This window comes from Melanotaenia boesemani, chromosome 9, assembly GCF_017639745.1.
Source record: "Melanotaenia boesemani isolate fMelBoe1 chromosome 9, fMelBoe1.pri, whole genome shotgun sequence".
In the NCBI taxonomy this organism is placed as follows: domain Eukaryota; kingdom Metazoa; phylum Chordata; class Actinopteri; order Atheriniformes; family Melanotaeniidae; genus Melanotaenia; species Melanotaenia boesemani.
Window position 1 is genome coordinate 32,581,473 of NC_055690.1, and position 27,602 is coordinate 32,609,074.

At 37.4% G+C, this 27,602-nt stretch overlaps 1 protein-coding gene across 1 annotated transcript in view; it reads right to left on the reverse strand.

The window, feature by feature from the left end:
* tyw1 (tRNA-yW synthesizing protein 1 homolog (S. cerevisiae)) overlaps positions 1-27,602 on the reverse strand; it is a 61,264-nt gene that overhangs the window by 24,402 nt on the left and 9,260 nt on the right. The window contains exons 8-13 of the mRNA XM_041995166.1: positions 19,787-19,919; positions 15,036-15,088; positions 14,827-14,945; positions 12,789-12,898; positions 6,743-6,920; positions 2,823-2,958 (exon numbers count right to left, since the gene is read on the reverse strand). Of these exons, the coding sequence (XP_041851100.1) occupies positions 2,823-2,958; positions 6,743-6,920; positions 12,789-12,898; positions 14,827-14,945; positions 15,036-15,088; positions 19,787-19,919 (729 nt within the window). The remainder of the gene's footprint in view (positions 1-2,822; positions 2,959-6,742; positions 6,921-12,788; positions 12,899-14,826; positions 14,946-15,035; positions 15,089-19,786; positions 19,920-27,602) is intronic.

Sequence of the window (27,602 nt, forward strand, 5' to 3'; positions counted from 1 at the left end):
ACAAATTGTTAATTACAATTATTTGAATGTTAAAGAAAAAATTCTTCTACTAAAATTTCTGAATATTGACAAGCCCTTTTACCACCTGGAGTTTCTGAGATAACCAACTTAATAAGGATGTCCCCTGTTTTGATGAGATTTTTTATCCATGCCTTCTGTCTCATCATGCTCACACACTTGTAACTTAGGCTAGTGGTCATAAAATATCTGAGTGAGCGGGTGTCCTCCAACCAGAAGTTCAGTTAATCGATCTCCAGCTCTTCTATGTCATTGGGCCAGACACTGAATCTCATTTTACCTGCGATATGCTCATCAATGTGTGGCTGTAGAGAGTGCAAACAGAGTGCAAATATAAAATAAGAAGTGCTATATGAGTGTTTGTGCAAATGAGAAGCACATTATAAAATGGCTTTGCAGAAACTAAGAAGGTTGAAAAGACAATATATGGCTGTGGACCATTTACACAGAATGCATAAACACACTGTATCACAACTAGTTAAAGTAAATATATTACTGTTATTACTAACAATGGATGTCAGTGGCGAAAATCTTTCTAGACATGAACATGTTTTCATCTGTGAGTGGATCCAGTGGCCTCAGGTGCAGGCCACTGGTCAAATATGGCAGCTGCCACGTATGTAAGCCCACTACTACTTGAGTAAAAACATGTTTTGGTAAAGTGATTAGATACCAATAGAAACCGTTTTTTTATATGTTAAATTTTTTTGTCATTGACTTTTGATTTTGTTACACACTGCACCTTTAAGGAGTACTCGCCTGTTTCATCAGCACTCATTAAAAGCAACATCTTACCAGGACCGTTTATAGGAGTCTGTACTTTCTGTATGTTTCCATGTGTAAATTATACATTATATATATCAAATAAAATTTATGATATACACATATTATATCATATATAAATAAAATAGTTCTTATATATAGTTTACAGTATTGTATTTATTTTCATAATCAAGAGTTAAGATTTATGCAAACAGTTCAGTGGTGTTCGGTGTCACAGCGCAGAACATTGAGCATCTTAATTGTAAGGATGTTGATTTTTTAAAATCCAGGATATTTCTGGTTCTACATTCATTTAGCAGAAGCGCTTAACCCAAGTAGAACACAGAAAAGGCAGTGTGGAGTTTCATACCTTGCTCAAGGACATCTGCAACATGCAAACCGGGGAAGTTAGGAATATAACTTGTGAGGTTATGGTTGAAGAATGACTACCTGAGCTGTTGAAGTTACCCCATGTTAATATTTCCCTGTTAGAGTACAGTAGAAATGATGATCTAACTGCAGTTAGAGTGCATGATCTATTCCCTAATATTTGCCTTAAAGTTCCATTTAAAAACACCTCCAGCAGAGTAATGAGCTTGTCCACTGCTTTCTAAAGCACTAAAGGTGGGGGAGCTCATCACAGAGGCTTTTAAATGAGGACCCCTCAGAGATTTTACAGCTCATATCTTTCTGATGGTCATTTGATGGTTCACCAAAGCACAAATGTTTTTTCTTGGCTTTGAATTTTTACAAAACACACTAACTGAGTGAAGTGATTAACGCCTGATGGCTAAAGAAGATGAAGCCTGTAAAGGTACCGGATGCACTTTCTAAGCTGTGTAAACGCAGAAATAGACTTGAAGTCAACCTGTGAGCTGAATGAGCTCAGAAAAGTAAAATTGACTTACTCATATCATATGTCCACCAGTCTGAAAGTGAGTTGGTATTAAAAGACCAATGCTGTTAAAATTGGTTGTTCAGTAAGTCATATGAGGAAAGAGAAGATAATAATCAGTAAGGTGCAGTAATGAAATGGTGAAATTTGAAGATTGCATTGCTGCAAAAGAGAACCATGGTTTTATCTAGCTTATATGGTTGTCATGATTGTTTGAGGCCAAGAGCATATTTAAAAGACAAACAAATTAGAAAAAAACCCAAAATCAATTAAATGTAGAATGAAAGTACAAACAGTGAGGTAATAACAACAGGAGTCAAAACACTAATGATTTCCAGGGGAGAGTTCATTCCAAATGTAATTATAGACTGAAGAGCTGCATTGTTTTGCAGGAGATAATCTAATCATGTCGGCACTATCGAATATCCAAAGCTAGGTAAGACACTTCATTAAAACTGATATAAAAATCTATTCTGAGCTGGGACAGCACAAAGCTGCTTAATGAGTGCTAAAATATTTAGTTAACTTTAATAATACAGACAACAAAAGTGCTTCATCATCTATTCATTAAATCTTTACTATTCACTGACAGTTTAAAACTGATAATTATAACTTCTGCTTCATATTGACAGGAGCATGTGCAACAACACACTGATCTCATAGGGAGATGTGTTTTGTGCCAGGCTTTAGCAAAACTACTGATTTCCACCGGCAGTCCCTGAACAGGAAAAATGTAGATTAAGATAAAATAAAATAACATTAACATGAAAACATCTTGAAGTTTGTGCACAAGATGAATTCTGTTGGAAGTGAGTTCACCAGACCTCGGGTCTATAAGAGCAAGAATATAGGCGAAATGAGGTTTTATATCTACGAACACTGAAACCAGCTGATTTTAACTTGTCATTGGGGATTAACACAAAGCAGCCAAAGAACACCAAGTTTGATGATAATAGTGAAAATACCACCACCAGACTGGGAGTGTCGGCATTAATGTAGCGCTTAAGCCTTTTACAACTGTAAACCAGTGGACTTTTCTTCTTTTATCTAGCTAAACGTGTGTGAACAGATATGCCTTTTAGCAGCTAAAACCCTTACTGGTATGATCGCATGGGTGAAATCCAATTTAGTGAAGTGGGGAGCTTACCTTCTCTCCCAGGGCCCTGAGGCTGTTCAGGAAGCGGGACCAGAAGTCCTTGAAAAGTGGCCGGTCAATCTTCTTTAGACTATCTTTGGTGCTGGCATCCACACTGACATACAACTGAGTAACTGGCATCAGGCCTCTGGAAATGAGAAGAGAGGAGAGTAAGAATGATCTATTCTGAGAAGAACGCTTGAGGAGAAAGGCAGAGCAAAGTCTAGTCAGGCATTTGGAGAAAATATACATGTACATAAATTAATTAAAATCAAATAAACATTTTTTAACTGATTTTCTTAAGCCCAGATCTCCCTAAATATCATCTCTTACGTGACCACTCCACAGCTCTGTTCAGACACAACAGTAGAACATATACAGTTTCATCAAACAGCATTCAGTCATTAGGCTTCATTTACAGAAACATACTGTATGTCATGTAGAACAGGAAAAGCTTTTCATCTGAGGATAGTTTCAATACTTTCATCAATATTAAGGAAAGTGTAGCTTAACTGGTAACTTCAGTAAGAGCAGCATGATTCAATGCAGTAGCAAAGAGAGCAATACAAGTGTAAAAGATTTATGTGGCTAAAAGTTAAACAGTACCTTGTTTTTGTGTCTTTAATGGGAAACAGCTGCTATGCAAAAAACCAAATTAAAAATAATTAATCTCTTTCTAATCATCCATTCACTAGAAGCTAATTTTGACAGATGCCTGAACATAAAAGTGAGCATTCCCCCTTCAGAATAACTTATTAAACATCAACAGCTTATTTCTCCTCAGGCTGCTCTAGAAGACTGGAAAAAAATGGTTAATGACTGGTCTCACCTTGCCTTCACCTTGCTGGATGAGCAGGTGATAAGTAAGAGGAGAGAGACTAGTTACTGATGTGTTTATGTCAGGGTATGATTACTCCTGACAACATGGAAGAGGCTCAGGATTAAGAGGCCAAAGGACCCAAAGTCTTTTTATAAACCATATAAACATCTAAAATGTTCTATTTATTGTAACATTAGTCAAAAAGTTGGACACCACTTATTCAAAATGAATGGCCTGTGTGCAAACTTAATTGGTACTGTATGCTGTAAGCACAATGGCCCTTCAAAAAGTTTTATTCAAATAATTTGTTTTTGGGATCTGAAAAATGCTCCTTCATGAGGCAAGTGTGGTTTAAAGTAACTCAAATATTAAAATCTGGTATAATATACACTGTCTAGATCAGGACAACTCAATCTGGTCCCATGAAGGCTGCAGTCCAGCAGGTTTTTAATGTATTCCCGTTTTAGCAAACCTGAATCAAATCAATGGATCTAACAGTCTATCACAATGGCTCATTAATTTGAGTCAGGTGTGTTGGAGCAGGGATACATGGAAAACTTGCTGAATCGTGTCCCTCATAGGACCGAATTGAGTAGCTTAGGTCTAGATATTAAGAACTGATATGAATTAACAAATATTTATTTTTGAAATTTTTATCTCTTGGAAGTCAACAAGTAAACAAAACTGTCCATCCTTCTTATGATAAATTTATCCTTGAGTAAAACATAACCGTAAATATAACTTTTGTTTAACATTTTTAGAAATACCACAGCATGATGTTTCAGTATATATGATGGTGTCCTAAGAACACTGGTTTTATTGTTTAACTGATTAATTAAAATACTTATTTAATTGACTTATTCTTGTACTTATCTTTATTCTCATTGTTTGGTTTTGATGTTTTTTCTGTCTGTGGGTGTGTTGGGTTGACTTGTTGACATATCCAATCCTTTTTTGTTTTGTTTTTAATTTTGTTCGGTACTTTGAGCTACACAATGTATGAAAAGTGCTATATAAATAAATATTAATTGATTGAAGGATGGTATATAATCACTTCAGTGCGTTTTCTCCTCAGAAACAACAAGCATCCTGTCTTTGAGTTGCACTAAGTGTTATATTGCATCTTGTATGAGGCTCACTCCTCTTCCATCTTCCCAGTATCATTAAAAATTGCAGCCCCGTTCCAACTGAAAAAGTTATGATTTCTGGAGCTCTGGACAGATGAGCTGATTGAAGTGGCACAACATGTACTGAGGCCGAAACTCCTTATTGCAGCCGACTGGGTTTTGGGCCCCAACCTGTAGTGCTTTCACGGCATGTCACTTCAGCACATCATATTATCATTACAATTAAAATTGTTTACCTTTTGGCTTAGGGGATACCAAGATTTACTGAACTTACAGCTGTAATTGTTTAAAAGTAACAATAACAGCATCATCATCTTACTGAAGGGCAAAGCTGCAGGGCCATCATAAATCAGAGAACAAAACAAGAACCCTCAATGCATCATTTTCCCCTCATTTAGCTCAATTTTGGTCATTAGCTTTACTTGCAGTATATTAGTAAGGAAAAGCAATGAGTAAGAGAGTTTAGACAGCTGTATTATCTATTTATTTATTGACTGACTTAAAGATACCAATGCTGTTGGAATCCTCTGCCATATGTCACATTAGGTGTGACTAACTATGATTGTGATTGCATGCAGTTGAAAGATTTCGCATAAAGCTTGGTCTATGCAACAACATTAAATCAATGCAGAGCTTACAGGAAAACCTCCACAAATCATCTGATGTCTATGTAAGCAGTCTGCAAACAGGATGTTCAGAATTCATAACCTTAGCTGGTGACTGGTCTGTGCTGCTTTAAACAATAGCGACTAAAACAAATTTACTGGCTGTATCTAAATCTATGAATGAAGTAAGCTGAAGTTTAACTACAGCCACTTTTACTGAAACACTTGCAAAACATCAAAGAAGGGAAACATACAAGTGTTGAACTGAGTTTTTGTAGCAATAGCAGCTCAGGTTTGTTTTCCACATATTTGCCATGCAAAGACATAGGAGGTGGGTGTCATTGTTATGGTCTGCATCTTAGAGAAAAAGCACAAGGGTAGATTATAACAGTTTTCACTATTTTAATAGCAAATGATGCATGTCTATAAATGAGCTTCTAAGATATGCCTGCTGACTTCAAAGTCTACAAAATCACTGGAATCAACACATCAACAATCAGTAATGTCTTAAATTCAGTCCACACATATTGAAATATCCCCTAGACACTAATCAGTCTGCTGCTATAATCAGCTTCTTGAATATTTTTTAAAACCAAGCTGAAAATGGTTCATTTCTTCATTTGCACGTCTAAGTAGCCACTTAGTTTTCTTTTATTCATTCTGATTTAAACTTGTTTATATTCTTATTTAACTTGTCTACAGTTTTTATTAAGTTTAATATTTTCTTTTAATTTGATTTTATTGTTTTGAGGAGCACTGTTTTCATCGTTTACATCACAGGCTTTTATTGCCATTTTCACATTTTATGTTTTTTATGCTGTTTCTCCTGCTAGAAGCACTTGAAACTTCTTTTGTGTATGAAATGTGAGACATAATGAAACTTGTTTCTACTCTTGATGTTCACTAGCTTTCCTGGATACAAAGCACAAAGTAAAAAGACGTATGCTTGAGAATTATATGTGTAACCATTTTAGATAGATTTTTATGAAGCCAATCTAAGTTCATGGCATCTTAGACCACATGCAGTGGGGTTCGGTGTACTACCTGTGGTGAAGAAAACAGTGAAAGAAACATGCGTTTGTAATAGAGTCTCTGAGGTTTTTGTGTAAAAATACACCCAAGCAAAGCCTTTGAATCCAGTAATCAAGTTTTAAAGCGTTACTTCACCACTGCTTTATAAAACATGGCACTTATCCTTAAGTTCATGGTGACGATGGATGAAAACTCCTTGTACTAGTGCAAACCCATTCACTCATGCTCCATGCTTTAAAAGTATCAACAACATAGCCATTATAATAAGCCAAAAAAAGAGTTGTTTTGAAAAATAAAAACAAAATGACAAAAGCCACACAAATACGTACATGCAGATTTTGCCCATACCTGATTTCCTCTGGGAATTGTGCATTGGTGACCAGGAAACTGGAGATGTGGTGGCGGTGGAGGAGGCGAATGAAGGTGTTGATTTCAGGATACATGATTGGCTCACCCACCAAAGAGAGGGCACAGTGTTTGACTGCCAAACCTTCCTCATACCGCTCTGGCTTCACTCCAGGGACACCTGGAGAGAGAAGAAGGTCAGCGGCTGAGCACTTGACAGTTTTTGCAAGTCTTAATCGATATCTCCCCAAAATATTGATTCATAAGGGTCTTTATAAGTGGAGACATGAATCAAAGTACTGCCAACTCTGGGGCGTATAGCAGCTTGGAGTAAGGACTGAAAGTGACATCAAATAAGTAATTACCTGTGAAAGATAAAATGTGATGCTCGTGAAAGATGAAAAAAAAAGAAGAGGATGAGCAGGGAATGAAAATGAGTGAGGAAACAGGTTTGAGTCCTGCCCATCTATCCATCTCTTTACTGGCCAAACAGTTCAGCTCTGCAGTTAAAAAAGATGAACTAACAAATGGCTAAACAAGAAAACACAAAGTCTAATCTTCTAAGTTAGGTCAGTTAAAATTACACCATTCTGTAACTTGGTTAAATCCTTATCTGGATCAAGATACAAATTAGATAAACTGGGAAGACAAAACAAGAAAAAAGAAGAAAGAGAGAGAAAGAGAGAAAGAGAGATGTGCTTTGGAGATTTAAACAGGGTGGTGCCTTCTCTTGATGGTAGCAGGTTTTAATAGCTACATGACTGTAAGGATTTTCAATGGAGAGAACGAACAGTAAGAGTTTGATGAAAAGTTTCACAGTCGTTTAAAGGGATTTAAAGCAATACTCCTGTAGCTGCAGCAGGCATAATTTAATTTTACAGTAATACATCTTTGGATTATTGCCTTCATATGTTTAATGAAACTGTCCATTGATTCTCACAACAACTGCAAAGACATCAAGAGTCAACTGTCTCCCACGAGAAATCATACTACAGCTGGTTTTCCAAGAAAGCCAACTGAGCAGATGGTCAGCAAGAATGAGGATGAGTGAAAGCACATTAAATATATACAGTGTTGTCGTATTGAAGATGTTTTTTTCTGTAATACTATCACTGTTTATAATTTCTCAATCGATAACTGTAACTTTATACATTAGAGGTGAGGAGAAAAAAAGAGAATTATAAATTAGTTAACAGGACAAATATTGTTTTCAGTTGCTTCCAACTTTTAATGAAACCCTAGAAAACTACATGAAGTTGAAATCAGAAACCAGTTGGTGCCTGCCATCCCCTCTAAAGAACACAGTTTGCATGTTCTCCCCATGTATGCGTGGGTTCTCTGGCTTCCTCCCACCATCCAGAGATGTACATGTTAGGTTAATTGATCACGCTAAATTTTCCCTAGGAGTGAGTGTAAATGATTGTTTGTCTCTCTGTGTTGGCCCTTTGATGGACTAGCGACCCTAGCGTACTCTGCCTCTCGTCTGCTAATTGCTGGAATAGGTGCAAGCTTCCCCACAACCCTGAATTGGAATAAGCGGTATAGAAAATGGACGAATGAATGAAGCTTACAAGGACTTTGAAGGCAGTGTAAGTAATGAAACTGAAGACGAACATTAACCCAGAGCATGACACTTTCCCTCCACTGGCTTGTGGCATGACAAGGCATTGTTTAAAATAAGCACCTTAGTTGGATGCTAGCATCCTTTTTTTGCTTGAAAAAAAATGTAAACTAAATAGGAGTCTGTAATAGCTGGAATGCTAAACACAAGAAGGACAGTACTGGTTGGCGTGCAAAGCCATGGTTGAGTTAAACGTTTCAGTCTATGGAGAAGACCGACAGCAGAGGCATTCACTTTGGAATGTTAACTGAAAAATGTACACCATGGACTGTTCGACTAGCTAGTCTATGAAATTACTAAGCTATGTTCTAAGAGCAAGGAGAGGCTTTGGTGCTGCATTGCAGTGCATGCTACTTAAATTTAAGGTAGTGTTCCTTTTGTTTGACCTTTATCTTACCACGTAAAACGTTTGAGAACCAATTCTGACTTTGCAAGCACATGATGTGGATGTCACCAGCCAGATAGGAGATAAACACTTCTAAAGACCATGCAGAGGGGAGTATTCCATACAGACAAGAGTATAAGAGTATAGTGCTATAAAAGAGAATTCAAATAACAGCTTGTTGTTTAATAAACATTTTTTCTTTTCAGTTTTAAATGATGACTTATAACTTCTGTAATAAACTGCTACTTGATGTTTAGCACCACAATTAAATGAGATATTTCAAGTGATGGAGTGTCAAGTAGTCAGTAGATGCTGACCTGTTTAATCACAGTGAAGGCTTGTCAGAGGCACATCTGGATAGTCCATTGTCAGCTATAAATGGAGTTGAGGGCAGCATAATGTGATTTCATAGAGCAACTGGAAAGTCAGTTATGGCTACGGATAATTTATGTATGCTAGTGCTTTGCTCTGGTAAGATTCAACAAAGAAAAGCAGTTTACATATTTTAAATGTGTGTTTTATGATGATGATTTTCTATTCAAAAGTCTAATGAAGCTTGTTTAATATTTCTTTTCTATTTTACCCTCAAATGAACAACAAACACTTTTGGTCAACATCAGCACACATAAGCTCTTGTTCCATCAGAGGACCTGCAATGAAACACATCCTGCATAACTGCTCTGAGAATGATATTAACACAAAGGTCCTTTGAAGAAGAACTGTCTCAGAGGCTTTAAGCATTTGGCATTCATATATCATTACCTCAGTACAATAGTTTCATTGTTTTATAATGGGAAATGCAGGAGCATTGAGGTTAGAGATGCAGGGCTCTGACTTCAAGGCTACAGGACCAATCCAGAACTTAATACTTGGATGGAGGTACAGTTGTGCATGTTGGTTAAGCAGATGACATTTTTAAAGTAGTCACAATGCAGACTATGATGTAAAAGCAGTGTAGTAGCATGGACTTATGCATATGTTCATCAAAATAAAGAACAATTAGCTGACCTGGAAACGGGAACATTTGGTGAACTGAAGGGTTTTAGGGATTTATTCATGCTATGTATATATAAGGGGGGAGTGGTAGCCTAGTGGTTACAGAGTTGGGCTTTGGTTTGGAGAACCTGGGTCCCCTGAGCAAGGCCCTCAACCCCCAACTGCTCCACAGGCAATGGAAGACTGCTCCTAACAACTAGGGTTAAATGAGAGAAAGAGAAAAGTAAAAGAATTTCCCAGCTTGGGATTAATAAAGCATAATAAATCCTATCACTATGTGATAAAAAATTGTAATAAACTATAAGTGACCCTGTGTGTGTGTCTGTCAAAACAACAACAAAAAAAGGTCCTATTCGACTGCATATTAAGCATTGATAAAAACTGTGTCTCCTCACATACACAGTGTCTGGGGGGAGCAGACACAAGGACTTGAACACACACAGAAGCAAGTACCAAAAGCTGGACAGGATGAGCCATCTACAGAAAAGCAAGCAAACTTAATTCAAGGGAGAACATACACTATAAATTGATATAACGAAAGCTCTGTAGATTAAATAATGTAAACAAAGCAGTGTGTTTCTGTTCTTCAGTAAAATACTGATGAAAAGAAAAAGAGATTTTATATGACGTAAATTTGGTTGTTTGCTTTCCGTCGCCAGTGTTGCATCCCTCCTTGCGAACTTGCTACACTGAACAGCTAATCAGAGTGAATTCTCTCACAGCCAGACCCCCCATCCCACAGAAGAAAAAAACAAAATCCCTTTGATGAAGACCAACAATGCCAATGGCATGTTACACACTGAAAATATTAAATAGTTCACCGAAGCTCTACATGTGCACGATGGCCGATTGTGTATGTGGGTGGTTATACAACAATTTCCCATAACTCCTTGCTCACCTGGTTAATAGCATTGATCGTGTCCCTCTGCACCTGCAGGACTTCCTCTGGGGACATGGCTGCTGCGGTGCTGTGTGGAGTCTCTGGCCTCACCTTCTCTAACCACAGCAGCAGCACTGTCAACCCAGCTGGAACACCCCGAAACTATAAAGAAATATTATTTAACACTAACTAAACTGGTACCAATCTCAGTTGTATCTATACATATTTATTTTATAAATTAAAATAAAAAAACTAAACTACCGGCATGCCAGGCCTCTGGCGTGTCTTGCCCTCTGATGTAGTGTTTACAGTGTCTGTCACTTGCTGCCCTCCTCTGCCTTTGTGAGACTGGTAATGGCCACGCCATCCCCATAAAATAAAACCCTTTTCCGGTTTTCAACGTGGTCCATCAGGATCTCAGTCTCGCATTTTGATAAAATCTGCTTCTTCCCTCTTTTCCCGTTCTGAGCTATCATGGAAATGATATTGATGAATATTTATTATAGGCGTTCACCTTTTATTGACACCATAAGGGCGGTGGAGCTCACCCACATGTGCCAACTTTAGAGTTAATTCTGATTTATAAACAGAAACAGACATGGGACGTGCGTGCGCGCTCTTTTATAAATCTGGAAGGTTTTGTGCTGCGCATTTATTTTTTCCTTACGTATGCCACCTGTAGTCGTTTTTGCTACACAGTTCTAGAAATGAGGCCCCAGAACTTTGAGAATGCAATGTATGTCCAGGTTTGTATGGCTTTACCAGGTCAAATAGGTATGAAGTTGCAAAGTCATTTACTATTTTATATATAAGGAGCAACACCATAAAATCTGCTCTCACCTGAACAGAAAGTCCATGGAGCAAGGTCACCACTGAAGTGATCCTCAAATTTACTTGCTCCGGTTAAAAAGGGGGCTGCTGCATTTTGAACAATTTACAGATCCTGGACACTCTTTTTTGGTAATACAGATAAAAGGGTGTTTCATTAGTCCAATCTCAATGTTACAAAAGCATGGACTAATATCTCTGCATGCTTTCATTTTAGAATTTTTTCTCAGATGAAAAAGGCAACTCTGTCTCTGCAATGGATAGCATAGCACCATCATCTAAATAACTCTGCCTCGCTGGTCCAGTAATGTCCAGGAATGTCTCAGATTTTCAGGAGAAATTTCTGATAATTTTGCTGTTGACACAAAAACATCACAGTAGGCCACTTTCTGCTGGAGATGTGCTCTCCTGGCTGGATATGCAAGGACGTAGTTGCAGGGAAGCCTTTGTCTAGACTGTAAAGAAGGCAGCACATGATGCACAAATAACGCTGCAAAAACCGCTGTTACCTTAAAACATGTTGAGAATAACAGAAAACACTCTTAATTGTGTCAATATGAGTACTGTATGTTAAATGGTATGGATGAGTTGCTACAAGACAGAACTCATGAGCAAAGAAAAACACAAGAAACTTGAAGACAACCTCTTGGGTTTTCTGAAGGTGAAGATCTTCCTAAAAACTTTAAATCTATCTAGAAACAATCATAATTCTTTCAATAGAATTACAAGAAATGCTCACTATGTTTTGACAACATTTCTTGAAACCTCTTAGAAAAAATCTGCTTAGAGCACACTCACAGACTATCATCTAATTTCTGTTGTCACTTATCTGTCTGCCGCTTACCAGCCACACTCTCTTAGCCAACACTTGCAGTTGCCAGAGAAAAAGTCAGGCTGCAGGTCTAAATTTTTCATCCTTGATCGTTAAATACTCCCATAATTTCTTTTTAGAGAAACCTGTGTCGAACCTTAAGTGACAGAAGAAATGTTGATGAATTTTGAGAAAATAAAGTAGCAGAGGTGCCAGATGGGGCAATTAAACATTATTAAATGTGTGCACGTGCATATGTGTGTGTAGGGTGTGTGGCAGTTGAAAAGTGATTTATGAGGTAGTATTACAAGGGTGTGACGGAACAGCAGAAAACAGCATTTTAATCTTCACTCTGCTTCATTACACACAAGGATGTAGGAGGTCATAAACAGTAAACTGAAGACAGCAATGTGCTCGGTAAAAAAGTTGAACTATTGTGTCCATGTTTCCTCAAAAAGAAGAAAGCCTGTTTGTGATGTTAACAATATAATTGGTGGCTAAATAAACTAACAGTCTAAGAGACTTTACCTCTGAACTGTCGTATCATGTTCTGGTGCTTTTGCAGAGCATCCTCCAGTATTTTCTCAGCAGGGTCCATTTTCCAGCGCCACTCTGTTCCAACAGGGTTGGTGTGATGTCTGTTTGTGGGTTATAAACATGCAAACATGAGGAATAACAGGTAGGATGTGTTTAAAGGCAGAGTATTACCCTTTATTTAGAGGTTAATATTAGAAATTAAATAGAAGGGTTCAGATGCAACCTGCAAGTCTGATACTTACAAGAATTACTACTAAACTTTGGTAGATTTTCTTTCAGATGTTACCCCTAACAACGACTAATTCTGCATCCATCTTGCATCCTACCTATATTCTGAGCTATCTCCAGATAGTAAAAGTTATTCCAATATTGGCTCTTGTCTTATCTCTTGATCTGTCCCTCTCTCCCTTTATTCCCTCTCTTGCTTTGATTTCTTTTATGAATCAGCACATTCAAAACCTCAGGACCCTGTTGTTCAACGACGGCTCCAGAAGAATACATAATGCATGTCACTGTGCCATCAAAATAAGTTAGAAACACGTATTTTTAAGGTCTGTAAAATTCCATAATGTTACTTCAACTTTAATGAAAAAAAAGTATCAGGAAGTGTCAAAAATCGCTGCATCAGTCTTTAGTCTGTGATGCTGCTGTGGTGTCAGATGACAGAGAGCACTGCCCTGTGGTATAAATCTGACTTTTAGGCAATTAGACTGGGCTCATTTAATACAAAAAAAGACATTAAAGACTTCAAAACACATTAAAGAGATCAGAGAAACATTAATCTGAAAAAGTACTTAAATATTGAAAATAAAGATTTTTATTCACCAACTGCAAGTGAATTATGCATATTTATGTTCACTCTACAGAAACAGGGCTTCATTAGAAAGTATCCTATTGCCCTGACTTTCAGTTTTCTGTTTAGTTCATTACATTAATACAGTGCTCATATACAGCTAGATACAGTCCATTTCAGTCCCATTATAATTTAATTCAACCAGTTTATTCTAATTAAAAATATAATTCTGTATGTATATATATATATATATATATATATATATATATACACATATATATATTCATAAAAAGTTACCTTGTAAGTGAAACAACATGATTGCATCAAGCCCTCACTTTGACTCTATTCAACTTTCCAAATGTCCAATAAAAAATGAAAAAAATTAAAGGACACATCACACGTTTCTTTTGATGCAGGCATATCAGATGTAATGATACTTCTCACTAAGTCTCATTCCACCTGTTGCCTTAGAGAGGTCAATGGTGAATGCAGCAGAAGAAATTCATTTGTGATCTGAAACTGTTTACTTCCTGTCATCCCTCATAGCTGCCTTCAGAGAGGCTGGCATATCTGCAGCGACAGGGAAGCAGTTTGCCATGGCACATCCTGACAGCGACCTTTCAGAGCTAAGCAGAGACGCCTTTTCAGAAGGAATTTGGGGGGAGTAAAAGCTCCTTTCTCTCAGTGGTGTCATGATGAATCAGTGTCCAGATGTAGGCCATTCAGTTATACTGCCCATTTGTATTCTCCATGTGAGTCATTAACCTCACTCACCGATAGGGAGTGGTCTCCACTAATGAGACAAACAAGTTTGCTGCAGACAAACAAAGAAAGCAGGCAATAAAGAGCAAATGCTAAAAAACAATAGGATGCCTGCCTAACCTGTGTTAAATAAATACCACTTTGTGTTTTCCTCTCTTGAAAAGCATAACTTTGAATAAATACAAAACCTGGTTTAGATAATGTCACAGCAGTATTACTCTCATTATATTTACAGCTAGAATAATCATTTTGCAGCGAACAGTTTAAGAGGTGTGAAGCATCTGGTTGTCCTAGCAGTATTACCCAGATCCTCTTTTGGTAGCAAAGTTAAAGAAAAAGGACAATCAAATACATTCTTTGGCTTCTCCATATTCTCCTAAATGGAATAATTATTAGTAAGCTAACTGAGGGAGCTGAGAAGGACAAAGAACAAGTAATAATAACTAGCCCACTGGACTTTGTGGTGGTACTTGCCTCCAGCAGAAAACACACTTGTTTGCACAGGCTAGACTGGGCGTCGTCTCCATGCAGCGGTGGGACTCAATGCCATAGAAAGTGTGTTTGTAACAACCTCCTCTTCCTCGCAACATGGACTGAGAACAGAAACAATGTGATTTCCTCATCAACAGTTGTAATGAAAAAATCATGAATGATATTTAATGATCTAGAATAAGTTCCATTACCTTAGTCCATCGACAGAGCTTGACTCCCGAGTGACTTCCAATTAGTTTATATCCTGCACAGACAAATGAAGACAAGGATTTCATAAGGCATGAAGAATGACGTTTTTAAAATCGGTAAACATCCGGATAGAAAGTTGTATTGTCTTGAGTGAGCCCTCTGATAAAGGCTCTGGAATATCTCCAACAAAGAGCCTTGCTGCTGGTAAAGGGCATACCAGTGACAAAGGAGGAAGGGCATTTTAGATTTCATTTTAGTACAAAAGAGGGACAAAGTGTTTCAAATGTACTTCCTTCACAAGGCTTCTACTCTATCCTCTTTCATTACTGCATGGTCTCGAACCACTGGCTATGAACGTTTGCGTGAGTCAACGCCGGCTTCTTTCCTTTAACACATCCTCCTCTGTGGTATCTGTCAAAGAGAATATTTTTATCTGTATTACATAATGTGCTCAAGAAGTAGCAGAGTATGATAATGGGACTGCTTCATCAGAGACACCTTTATGCCTTTATAATTCATTTAAAGTGGCTTTCCAGCGAGGAGATGGATGGTCTGATTAAAGTTTTAACTTTTATACTGAAAAATTATAGTATATTTGTTTTAGCAGCTATTAAACAAAATAAAATGATAAAAAAAACAAAAGGAAATTGTTCCAATTAGCTTTATCTGCTTCCACAGATCTCACGTCTGATGCTGGATGAGTCAAAAACAAATGTTACTCATGAAAGCTGAAAATACTCTCTTTAATTCAATACTTGGATGGAACAGCTTGCCTGTGATTAATACTACTCTTGTTTTAGAGGATAAAATGCCAAACAAATGCACAAACACCAATTTTATCCAAACCAATGTTTGCTATGCCCTCTTCTTTTTGGGAGAGAACAAGATGGCATGCATAAAAAGCTTTTGTCCTCCCCTTAAACTGTTCCTAGGAAGTACCAATACCTGGTTACAATTACTGTGGAAACAACAGAAAGGAAATGGGCCTTCAGAAGTAATTGGTTTCTTCTGTTATCAATATAAATGTTCCCTGTTATGTTCAGTTGTCAGCTAAATTATTCAACCTCCATGATGGTTGAATTATTTTAATTTATTTGTTAGACTCAAACAACATCTTTCCATAACGAAAGAACAGAAACGATAATGCTAGGGCAGGCGGGCAATTACTAGCAACATGACAACTCTACTTATTAGAGTTAATGAGATACATATCCTCAAGGGAACTATTTTAGGCTAGTAGCATCTCAACCAAGGTGAAATAATAAGACTTTTCTGACCCTCCTATAGAATATCACAGAGGGAAGCTACCTTTTCCTAATACACCCCACAAAGACTAAACTGACCTCTGAATGGTATAAAAAAACAACTAATATTCAGTCACTTTGAATCAAAATAAACAAGTTTTTCTGTGCCATTGATCAAATTTATCCTCTACTATATTTTCTTTTGTTTATAATAGCTGTGTTTGAAAGTTTAGGTCTCCTGAGCTTTGTAAAGGCAAACCATATCTCATCATGTGCATCAATAGTTTAAAACTTTCCTGGATTGTGCACAAGGGTTTCAGTAGCATGTGACTTTTGCATCCATCCAAAACAAAGCTTCCCAAGACTGAAAGCCATTAAAATTATGCCAAAACTTTCAACCTCTATTCTTTTATTCCAAATAAAACAAAGTACCCAGCAGGACTGACTCCTGCCAATATAAACACATGAAATGGGTCAATATTTGGTCAAATGAGGGGAAGTCTTGCAAACTGCATCCTATTTATAGTGTGTTGTGTAATCTAATAGTGTGTGTGTGTATACAAGGGGTGTGTGTGTGGGGGGGGGGGTGTGTGTTGGGGTAAATAGTACATTGTACTTATATGTACTAATATATCTAATAAGTAAAAAACAAATGCGGTGGAAGTAGGAGATATAAATTTAGGACTATAGAATTTCCTGCACATTTCTGTTACTGACTGTGCATTTGCAAAGACAGATGTTTAAATGTGTTATACCAAGTCTTCCAATTCCACTTGTCTAACTCACTCCATTAAAAAATTATGTTTTGTATTTGCACAAACACAAGCAGATGTTTCCTTCTCTGTGAAGAGCAGAATTGGACTGCATCGCATCATTATGTCCCATTAGACAACACAGAGTTCCCAGCTTCACACTTCTCCTCACACAGCACCTTTGATTAATTTAAGTAATAACTGAAAGCAGAAAGAAAGGAACAGGACGTCATTTCAGCACCTGATTAACTGCAGGTCCATGTGTTTCAAAGCATTAAATCTGTCTAAGCAGTACAACAGTAAGTTCTCGAGACCAGTGGAATTCCTGATTACTTACAATAAGTGTCGTTTGAATATTTGCAAAAGCTTTCACCAGGTTTGGCTTTTTTCCCATTTTGCCATCTTACAAACTGGAATGTATATTCATGATTTAGAATTTTATCTAATTGACTTAAACTACTGCAAATTGTTGAGTGAAATGAAAAGAAAGATGTCCTAAAAATAAATAAATAAAGCTCCACTGAGGCTCCACAAACAGGTCAGGAAGACAGGTTCTGGAAACTGCAGATTAGGCCAAGACAGAGCCAAAATCAAAGACAGCAAAATTAAATTCAACATTAAAAGAAAAAAAAGTATATGCCACTACAACAAACCTGCTATGACAGACATGAGCAACAGAACTCATGTATCAGCTGAGTAATGCATAAATCAGGTAATCAGGACAGAAGATTAGAGAGTCTTTCCATTTAGTCATAAACCACAAAGTTGAAAAAGTGGCCACTGCTTGAAAAATTAAAAAAGGATAAATAAATGCATGTTTGAAGTCCATCAAAAGACTTTTGAGACAGAAAGTACTCTGAACAGATGAGACTAAAACTGGAAACTGGCCTTTAAGTGCAACCTGACCCCATAACCCCATGCCACAACGAAGGTGGGAGCATCATGCTGTGGGCTCTTTGTCATCAACAGGTCTGAAAATGGTCAGAATTGAATGGATAATGGATGGTGCAAAACATTCTCTACATATTTCTGAGAAAGACCTGCTTCAGTCTTAAAGGATTTGAGATTGGGCTAGATCAATCAGACGATGAACCTGACCATCCTGACAAAGCAAAGCTCGAGTGGTTTCAAGGAAGACAATTAAACATCTTTGAACAGCCGAGTGAAAGTCCTGAATTAGACCTGACTGAAAGTATGTGACTTAAAGACTACTGAACATCAGCAGAACCCACCCAGCTTAACAGAGCTGGAGCAGCTGTGTCTTGAGGAATGTGGGAAAAAATCCCAGAAGCTAGTTGTACCAAAATTATAGAAACAAACCCCAAGACTTGTTCCCACAAATACTGCTTTTGAGGGATTATTAATGTATTTTCCGGACTATAAGTCACACTTTTTCATAGTTTGGCTGGCAGCAGCATTCTGGACTAACTGCAGCTGTCTGATGAATCTGTGAGGACAGCATTACAGTAGTCCAGTCTACTAAAGTAAAAAGCATGGACAAGTTTTTCTAAATCCTGCTGAGTCATCAGTCCTTTAATCCTCACTATGTTCTTTAAGTAATAATAGGCTGACTTCATAACTGTCTTAATATAACTGCTAAAATTCAGGTTTGTTGTTCTTACTCTCAAATGTAAGTCGCTTTGGATAAAAGCACATGCTAAATGACTGTAGAATAGAATAGAATAGAATAGGTTTGAGTCCATGACTACTCCCAGATTTCTAGCTTGGTCGTCAGTTTTGAAATTGTTTCAAGCTGAGCACTGACTTTTAATCTTTCTTCCTTGTCTCCAGTTCAGTTTTGTCTTCATTTAACTGAATCAGCTCACCAATCAGCTGTTCATTAAGTGTTATTTCATATTTAGCGTGAAACTTTATTGGTGGCAGAGCGGGGCTGTGAACGCGGCGATGGCGGTGTCTTTAAATGCCAAATATAAATTATATATTTTCTTCTGTTCTCAGCACCTCGATCAGCTGTTTATTAGGCGTATCAAGGAGACTATTTCTCCCTCACAATTTAAACAAATCCTGGAGGAAACCCTGATGTTACGTTGTACATATACGGTACCTGTGTGCAGACTCAAGTTTAGTATTTTTTCGATCACTTGTATCTGCTTTGTTTGACGTGTTCATGTTCAAAGAGAGCACAAAAGAACATAATGATTAAAAACATCATCTGTTCAGCTACAGGAGGACCTTCACGCCCACAACAATGTTTATAATAGCTAAAGACTATTGCTTGTTTATTACATTGTAATGATATCATTTCGTCTTAAGTACTAATAATCTATCAAATTCAGTGTTAAATGTTTTGAACAAATGATAGAAATCCAAGCTTGTATGAAAAAAAAAAATCTAGACTGGCTTTTTGGCTGACAGTTTTTTTTTTTTTAGATTAGCTGCTAAAAGTATGAAAAGAAAAAAGCGTAGCATCTAACTGAATCATTGCTGGCTTTGTGGAAAGAATAAGGTGAAATATAAAGCAGCTGGAGGGCTACATCTCTAATTATAAAGCAATTCAGCCTGATAATATGAATAAATTGCACACAGTCGCCAGTGACACCCACCAGATTCTTTTGGAAGGTGTTACACATAAATCAAAGCGTCATAACATTTTGCCACTGACTAACTGAGTTATCAGTCAGTTATCATCCAGATGTCCTCTTCAGCTGCATATCTTTTTTTTTTTTTTACTGTTCTTTTATTATTATATGGCTATTTATTTATTTTTTCTGAATCCAAAGCTGTTTTTCCCCTTACCTTGCCTTGTCAGTGCTTCCCTCAGAGCAGGAGTGATCATCTCTCTTCTTTCCTCTTCATTTTCAGCCTTCTTTACTCCATTTTGTTTGGACCGCTTCACCATCTGACCATCTCCGTAACCATGTTCTTTGACCTACGGGTGACACAAAGCTTTCAGTGTTTTAAACTTCCAAATCATACAAAAAAACTATGGCGCTGTTATTGGCATTTAGAAACTAGAAAATCATGAACTACAATTTATTGTTATAAATGTTTATTGCATCATGTTATAAAGTTTAAATTAAGGGAAAAAAATAATCCATGGGCAGTCTGAGACACCTTTAATAACCAACAAATAGATAAAGTCAGGCCTGTACATTTGAAACTAAGTAAAACCCAAGATGAGCTGAGAACACGGGAGATTACACTAATTCAGGTATTTAACCAACAGTGTCCTTAAACATAATAAATATAATAGAATGAATTGCTTACTTACAAACCCAACATTAAATATGGTGTAATATTATACATACTACTGCACATTAATCACAGCAGTTATTGCTGTAAAAACACAGCAAGGAATTTTATTAATAAAACTACAGAAGATGTAAACTACATTTCAGGTAAGTAAGTAAACTCAGCAGATATTTAGTCTGTGAACATCTCAGTTAGTTAGTAATCCAACAAGTCCCTTTCATGCAACATAGACCTGTAAACGTTTCCTTAAAACAGTTAGTAATTGTGGCCAAATAAACCCAATTTATTTGTGCACAGACCTTGTTTTTATAAATTCACTCTGGTTTATTAGGGATTAACTTTTCGTTACATTTGTTTTGTTTTGGATTACAATGGTTTTGTTAATGGTTTCTCCTGAGGACACCTCCAAGTTGAACTTGTTTATGCATTGAGTAAGCAGAATGAAACGATGCACGACTATTCTTCAGCCTCGCTGCACGTCCTTGGCAGATATGAAGGTTTGTTTTGCCATTCCCAGCAGACAAATATGCTTTTTTTAAACTCTTACAGATTGATGGGCGGGGCAAGCCGTAAGGGTTGTGGTATCTTTTTACATCCTTCCCTGACTTTGAGGGCAGCATTTTGATGCTTAACTTCCTCTTAGATCTGCCACTGATTTAGGGAGCTTTGGTAAACGTTAAGGTTTTATCATATAAAAGAAATTCTCTAAAGCTTAAGAACTTTGGATAAAGGCCTTCCAACAAAAAAGGTTTAATGAGTTAACAAGGTCATGAGAGTTTACTAGTAGAAGGTTAGCCAAGGCTTAACAAACAGGGGATCATTCTGTTTAGGTAAACAGCAAATAGTCTGCAGTGCAGCATGATAAATCTTAGACAGCCATTGTGATGCAAGTTTTCTTTTTTGTTGCAAAAGCTTCTGAATCCCATTTGTCTGAGAGATCAGCCGGAATTATTTAACTATGCTGTCCACACAAACAAGACTGATTAGATTCTAAAAGTTGCTGTGAAAATAGGAACAGGTATTACTTTTCATAAAAGTGTGATGGATGACCTACCTTTAAGGTTAACCAAGTTAAATGACAGCTCCACCCAATTACTGTACTGCTGCCACTTCCACGGCTTGTCTATAGGGATTTATATGTCACCTCTGTCAGCGCAGAAGCACTGCTAAGGAGCTCATACCATGTCAGCAAATGTAGGTGACTGTTCGCATTGTTGGTGTATATTCCTGAAATACTAAGACAGCTCACTGATTCCTGTTCAGGGAACTTTAGGGCAGCAAACCTTGTGGCTACAGGGACCAAAATGCTCAAAATGAGAGTAAATAAGCTCTGTGGGCTTCAACAAAGTCAGTGAGATGGATGTTAGTAAACATTAACTTAAAACTTACTGAGATAAAATGTGGAAATGGAAAATGAACTTAGAAACCAGATTGGCGAATTATCAAGAATTAGCCTCTGCTTTTCTATTTTACCTGTAATAAATAAAGAAAATAATCACTTCACATCCAGGACACTAATGAATATTGTTAATGACTTCTAATTTTTTGAATTACAAAGACCTAAGCATGAACTGATTAAAAACCAAATTTTGCCATCCTATTATCTTTGTAAAAGGACCAAACATGACGTAAAGGAGAGCCCAACATGAGCAGAGCAAATAACCTGCCACTGATCTGTGCAAGCATGGCTTCTAATGTCAAGAGGCTATCTGTTTCTGCAGCACAGCAAACCTAAAGTGGTACACTTTCCACCTGGAGATATCAAAGCCCTTATGGCCACCTAACAACCCTTTCTGCTCAATGCTCACCATTAACAGTCATAGCCTCAACTCCAGGAGAGCTTTGCCCTTGACAGCAGCAGCAGCTCCTGAGATTAGTTCCTTTCTTGGCGGGCTGTTGTGAATAAGTAAGCCATCATGCTGTGTCAGAATACTCTCATCTCTATCTAAGATGGAGTATTTTGCTGGATGATACTTAGGGTAAAATTATGTCACAGAAAGTTGCATGGAAAATGTTTTACTTTGGGAAAGTTTGAAGAAAATTATAAGCCATGATCTATTCTGTTATCATGGCAGGTAAATGACAACCTAAGCACGCAGGAATTCGGGCTAGCATACATCACTGCATGATATTATGGTCCAGCGGATGGGACTCAAGTAGCTGTTAAAATTCATCAGATACCTACATTTGGGGTTAAAATGATGCAGTTTGCAATTTAAAGCAAAAAAAGGGATGAGACTACTTTTCTTCTTTCGGCTACCACAAATGTCCCCTTCATTTAAAGCATCTGTGACATGTACAGTTTAGACAATATAAACAACACGTAGCCAACAGTGAAAGAATCTGTCCCCGAGTCGTTTGCATACACCCCTGGCGATTTATATGTCCTCAGTTCTAGTTTCCGCTGCACAGCTTTCACCTTTGCTTGAGAGCTCCCAGACATCCAGAGACACCCGGGACTCCAGACAAACAGAACTGGGATGTCTCACAGCACTGTATTGTGCTCTGAAACAATGACAACGTGGAGTTATTGCAGATGTACACACCAGCAGCAATACACAGATTGATCATGTGATCAAGGTAAAATCATAAAAATACAAAAAAAAAACAATAAAGGGGGAATGGACAACCCTCTTATGCATGTTCTTTTCTTTTTCTTAACACTCCATATTTATTCGTTATGCTATTGCATAAAATAATTCCTAAAAGATTGTTGCTTTAGCAATCGTAGCCTATAAGCAAGACATGACGACCAGCTTGAATAATAATATATCTGCTTATTTTTGTCATTTCTTCTTGTCATAGTTCATCATAGGCATAGTTCTTCAGGCTCCTTTAAGGAATTTTCAAAGTTCTTCTTTGGATGTTTCATTTTTTTTTTCCTCAAGATCCCATGCTGCTTTAATTATGCTGAAGTCCAGGTTCTGGGGAGGATTGATCCCTCCATCAGACCTGTTGCCACTGATTTTCAGTCCAGTTCTTGTGAATGCAGCTTTGCTCGGGATAAATACATTAATAACCAATCAGAAGCTGAGCTGGGTCTTGGAAAACGTGGGGTTGAGAGACCCAGTGGCAGTTTGAATCTACACTAGACCACAGATTGGTACAATAGAGCAAAGACGTTGATGAATAGCTGTAAATGTTAAACAAAACTACGACCAAACTACGCTGCGTCAGTTTTATCCGCAGGATGGAGGGTAAATTAGCGTTATTGTTATTTTCTGACACTCTCAATCAAAATAATTAATAATTAAATAATAGTACTAAACCATTGTAAAGAGCTGATTTCTGTTTATTTTCATTATATACCAACTAAGTAATTCAGTACATTTCTATGTATTTTTAAAAATTAGGAAAGAATTTTACATGTAAAGTTTGACGTTCCCTTATACAAAAAAGCTCTCAGTCTTTTCCACACTAAGTGAAAAAAGTGGATCGATGCATCCCTAACCAAACACTTCTTGCAAACACTTGTATTAGCAAGAATTTGTGTTACAATTTCTATTCTAGGACTTCACCAAGTAATCAATAAATTTCTCCACATGAATCATAAAAGCCTCGTAGAGGGCAGCATTATAAACGTCTATATTGCAGTAGCTGCTAACATGTCGTAACTAAACTTATAGAAACCTGCAATAAACTTTGTGTGCAGGAGACTTAACTAGTTAAACAGGATTTGGAAAGGATAAACTCCATACAAATGAACTTCTATGGAGCAGGGTAATCTACCACTGACTGTAGTACCAGGATACTCTGTGGCAGAATTCCTGGAGGTGTTGAGGCATAAAAAGTATGACCAGCTGGTCCAAGTGCTCAGGCTGGATGTTGACTGGGCTATAGGACTTGAGTTCTGTTGTGGGGATAAAAAGGTCCTGATACTAAACATTAATTCACCATATAAATGCTCTGAGAATGGATGTATGAGCCTCAATAGACTGGCCTATATTATGGCTTATATACAGGACAATGCATCTAGCAGCATCTTCATTGTGGGAGACCTGAATGTGGATGTCTCAGACCACAGGTCCTTGTTTGCTAATCATTTAAAGCATTTCTGCTCAGATAATGGACTCTCTCTCTCTCTCGTGAAATACCTCTGCCTAAGAACTCCACTGTATATGTACCAGTGATGCTTATAACTTTGATGCATCTTTCAGAATTAACTATGAATGTGCCACTTCTGATCATGTGCCTTTTTTATTGTCTATAAATGTGGGCAATGTGCCATCTCTTACGCCCATGAGCAATGACACACATGTAAGGTAAATTAAGTGGTCCATCTTAGATCAAGAGGACATTTGCAAATATTCTATTCAGATTGAGACCATGTTGGGGAGGACTGAGTTGCCCAAACGCGCACTCGTCTGCAATGATATTAAATGCAAGAATCTGAAACTGAATTTTTGCTCATTGTATAATAAAACTGTTGACTCTCTTCTTGTCTCAAGTCGGCCTCTGTATAAGACAAAGATGTACAAAGCTAAACTAGGCTGGAACAAGTATGTTTAGGAGATCCATGCTGAGGATAAAAGGGCTGTTAAAGCCTGGGCTGAAACAGGAAGACTTAAATGTGGCCCTATATGAGTATATGAAGAAGGCAAACTCACATTTAAACATGACCTACGGTTCATGAAGAGAAATAAGAACAATCTCAGGGCTGACTCACTGGCAAGGAAATTACAGAGTAATAGCCCTGCAGATTTTTGGAAAGAAATTAAAAAGCTGAACAGTTGTAAAAAAAAGTTGTAAAACAACCTTAACAACAAATATTGATGGCATAAGTGGAGCAGAGAAGATCACTAAACTGTGACAGAAACACTACTATGACATTTTCAACGCTGTCAAAAGTAATCCATTTATTTAAGGCAATATTAATAAAAGTAAAGCTGTGAATGTGTCACCCACAAAAGGTCTGAGGTAGTGATGAAGCTGGATAACAATAAGGCATCTTGTGCAGACAAGATAACCACTGAGCACTTAAAATATGCGAGCAGGAAATTGTATTCCCTGCTTTCTATTTGTTTGTTTTTTACGGGATACATCAAATTTTACCTGACATGTTATTGTCTGTCATTTTAGTTCCAACTGTAAAAAATAAAGCAGGCAAAATTAATAGTAAAGAAAACTATAGGCCCAGAGCTCTGGCCAGCACTGTGTCTATAAGGTGTTGTAGAGGACTATTTTGACCAAGATGGAAGAGTTTTTGCTGACCTCTGACAACCAGTTTGGCTTCAAACCCAAACATGGAACAGACATGTGCATCTATGCTTTGAAATAAAGCTTAGAAATCTTTGTACAACAGACACAATACGACAATTTTTATGTGTTTTATTGATGTCTCAAAAGCGTTTGATTATGCAAATCATGAAAAGTTATTTTCCAAGTTATACAAGAGATGTGTCCCTAAATGTTTGGTAAGAAATCTGGTCTATTGGTATGCCCATCAGTCTATGTTTGTAAAATGAAGAAACTGTTTATCTGCACCATTAGTGTGTCAAATGGAGTGAGACAGGGCAGCACTGGTCTCCCTTTTTGTTTAATGTATACATGTACAATAGACTTTTAAATGACTGTGGAACGGGGCAACAGTACCATCAAGCACTTAATGTACGCTGATGATCTTGTGATATTTTTGTCCTTAGAGTGCTGGTCTACAAAAGCTGTTGCAGACGTGGTCGTCAGTATGGAACAGACTTTGATATAAAATATAACTCAAAGGAAAGCATCATCATGATAATTCGGAGCAGAGAGGATTCAAAGCAGATGTTTCCTGACTTTGTTCTGTCTGGTAAGAGACTGAATGTCAGTGGTGAGTTTAAATATTTGGGGCACTATGTGACTGCAGACCTGTTTGATGATAAGAGAAATTTACAGACAATGTCGAATGCTCTATGGACAGGCCAACATGCTAATCTGCAGGTTTGGAATCTGCTCACCAACTGTAAAGATTAGACTCTTTCAAGCCTATTGCACTCCTATGTATAGGGCCCACCTGTAGAGGCACTACAAAAACAGCAGCGTGCAAAGACTCATTGTGGCATTTAATGATGATATGCAGATGCTGCTTAAGGTCCCACGATGGAGCAGTGCAAGCCAAATGTTCATAAATGCAGATGTACCCACTTCCACTGAGGTTCTGTGCAACCTCATGTACAGTGGTATGTGCAGGTTGTCAGACTGTCATCAGCATTATCACTACATTGACCAATCTCAGACTGAGCTCAGTACGTTACTTTTCTATTCTATGAAATACCTGGAGTTTAAAACTAAATAGAAAAGCATTTTAATTGTTTTGTGTGTGTGTGTGTGTGTAGTACATATGGAGCATATATCGTCTCTGAAATAAAGTTTTGAATTGAAAATGTTGTCTTAGAGTGTTAGTTACAAAGAATGATGCAGTGATGATGGCACTTTTGGAAGATTTTCTAATCATTAATTACTTCTATATATGTGTGTAAATATCAGTAAGTGCCCTTCAGTGAAACCGAAACTAAAATACAATAAAAAAATAAAATAAAATAAAAAAAATAAAAAAAGAGGGGTCTTAAAAAAATGTAGCTGAACTAACTCAAAGTATTTTGTCCATGAAGAAGTTTCCTGGTCTGATTATCTAACAGAGGAGAGACTGTATGAGAATTGCCTGACTGTTTTAGCCAAAACATTTGGCATACAAGAGAGAGATAAATCATTTCAACCTCCACCAACACCAATGTTTTGAAGTTACACAAAAGACCTTTGAGTCACAGCAGCATCTCTTTCCTGCTTTCTCCCAGTGGACAGTAGCTTGAAAACATCAAAACTGAGCCAAGAATAGTGTGCAGCAGGCCAGGTTAATGATCCATTTCACACCAACTCCTATATGGCAACAGTCCCACAACATGAAACAGACCACTCTGGCAGAAACAGAAGCCTCTCATGATGAAGTTTCAATGCCAGAGCTATGAATGCTTGTGCAAAATCAATTAGTGCAACAATGGAAATGAATCTCGCTGACATTTGGCAGAATAAACACAGAACTGCAGCCAAACACTGATATAGATGGATATAGAAACCCTGCATCCAATCAGAGCAAGAAAACCTGTCTATTACTGGGTAGATTTGAAGAAAGTTGTGGCAAATATGTCTTCATCCCAAAATTTAACTCATTTCAGCTTAGGCTGCACGGATGGTCATGAAATCATAAGAAACCATCCCATTTAGTAAAACTCTGAACGAAACTGTTCTTCATTTTAACTAAATGAAAATGTCTTAAAAGCAGCAAGACAAAAAGAAAATGACTGGACAGACAGGACAGACAGCCTGCTGAAGTTCAAACTGAGCATCAGAATGAGGAAGAAAGGGGATTTAAGGGACTTTGAAC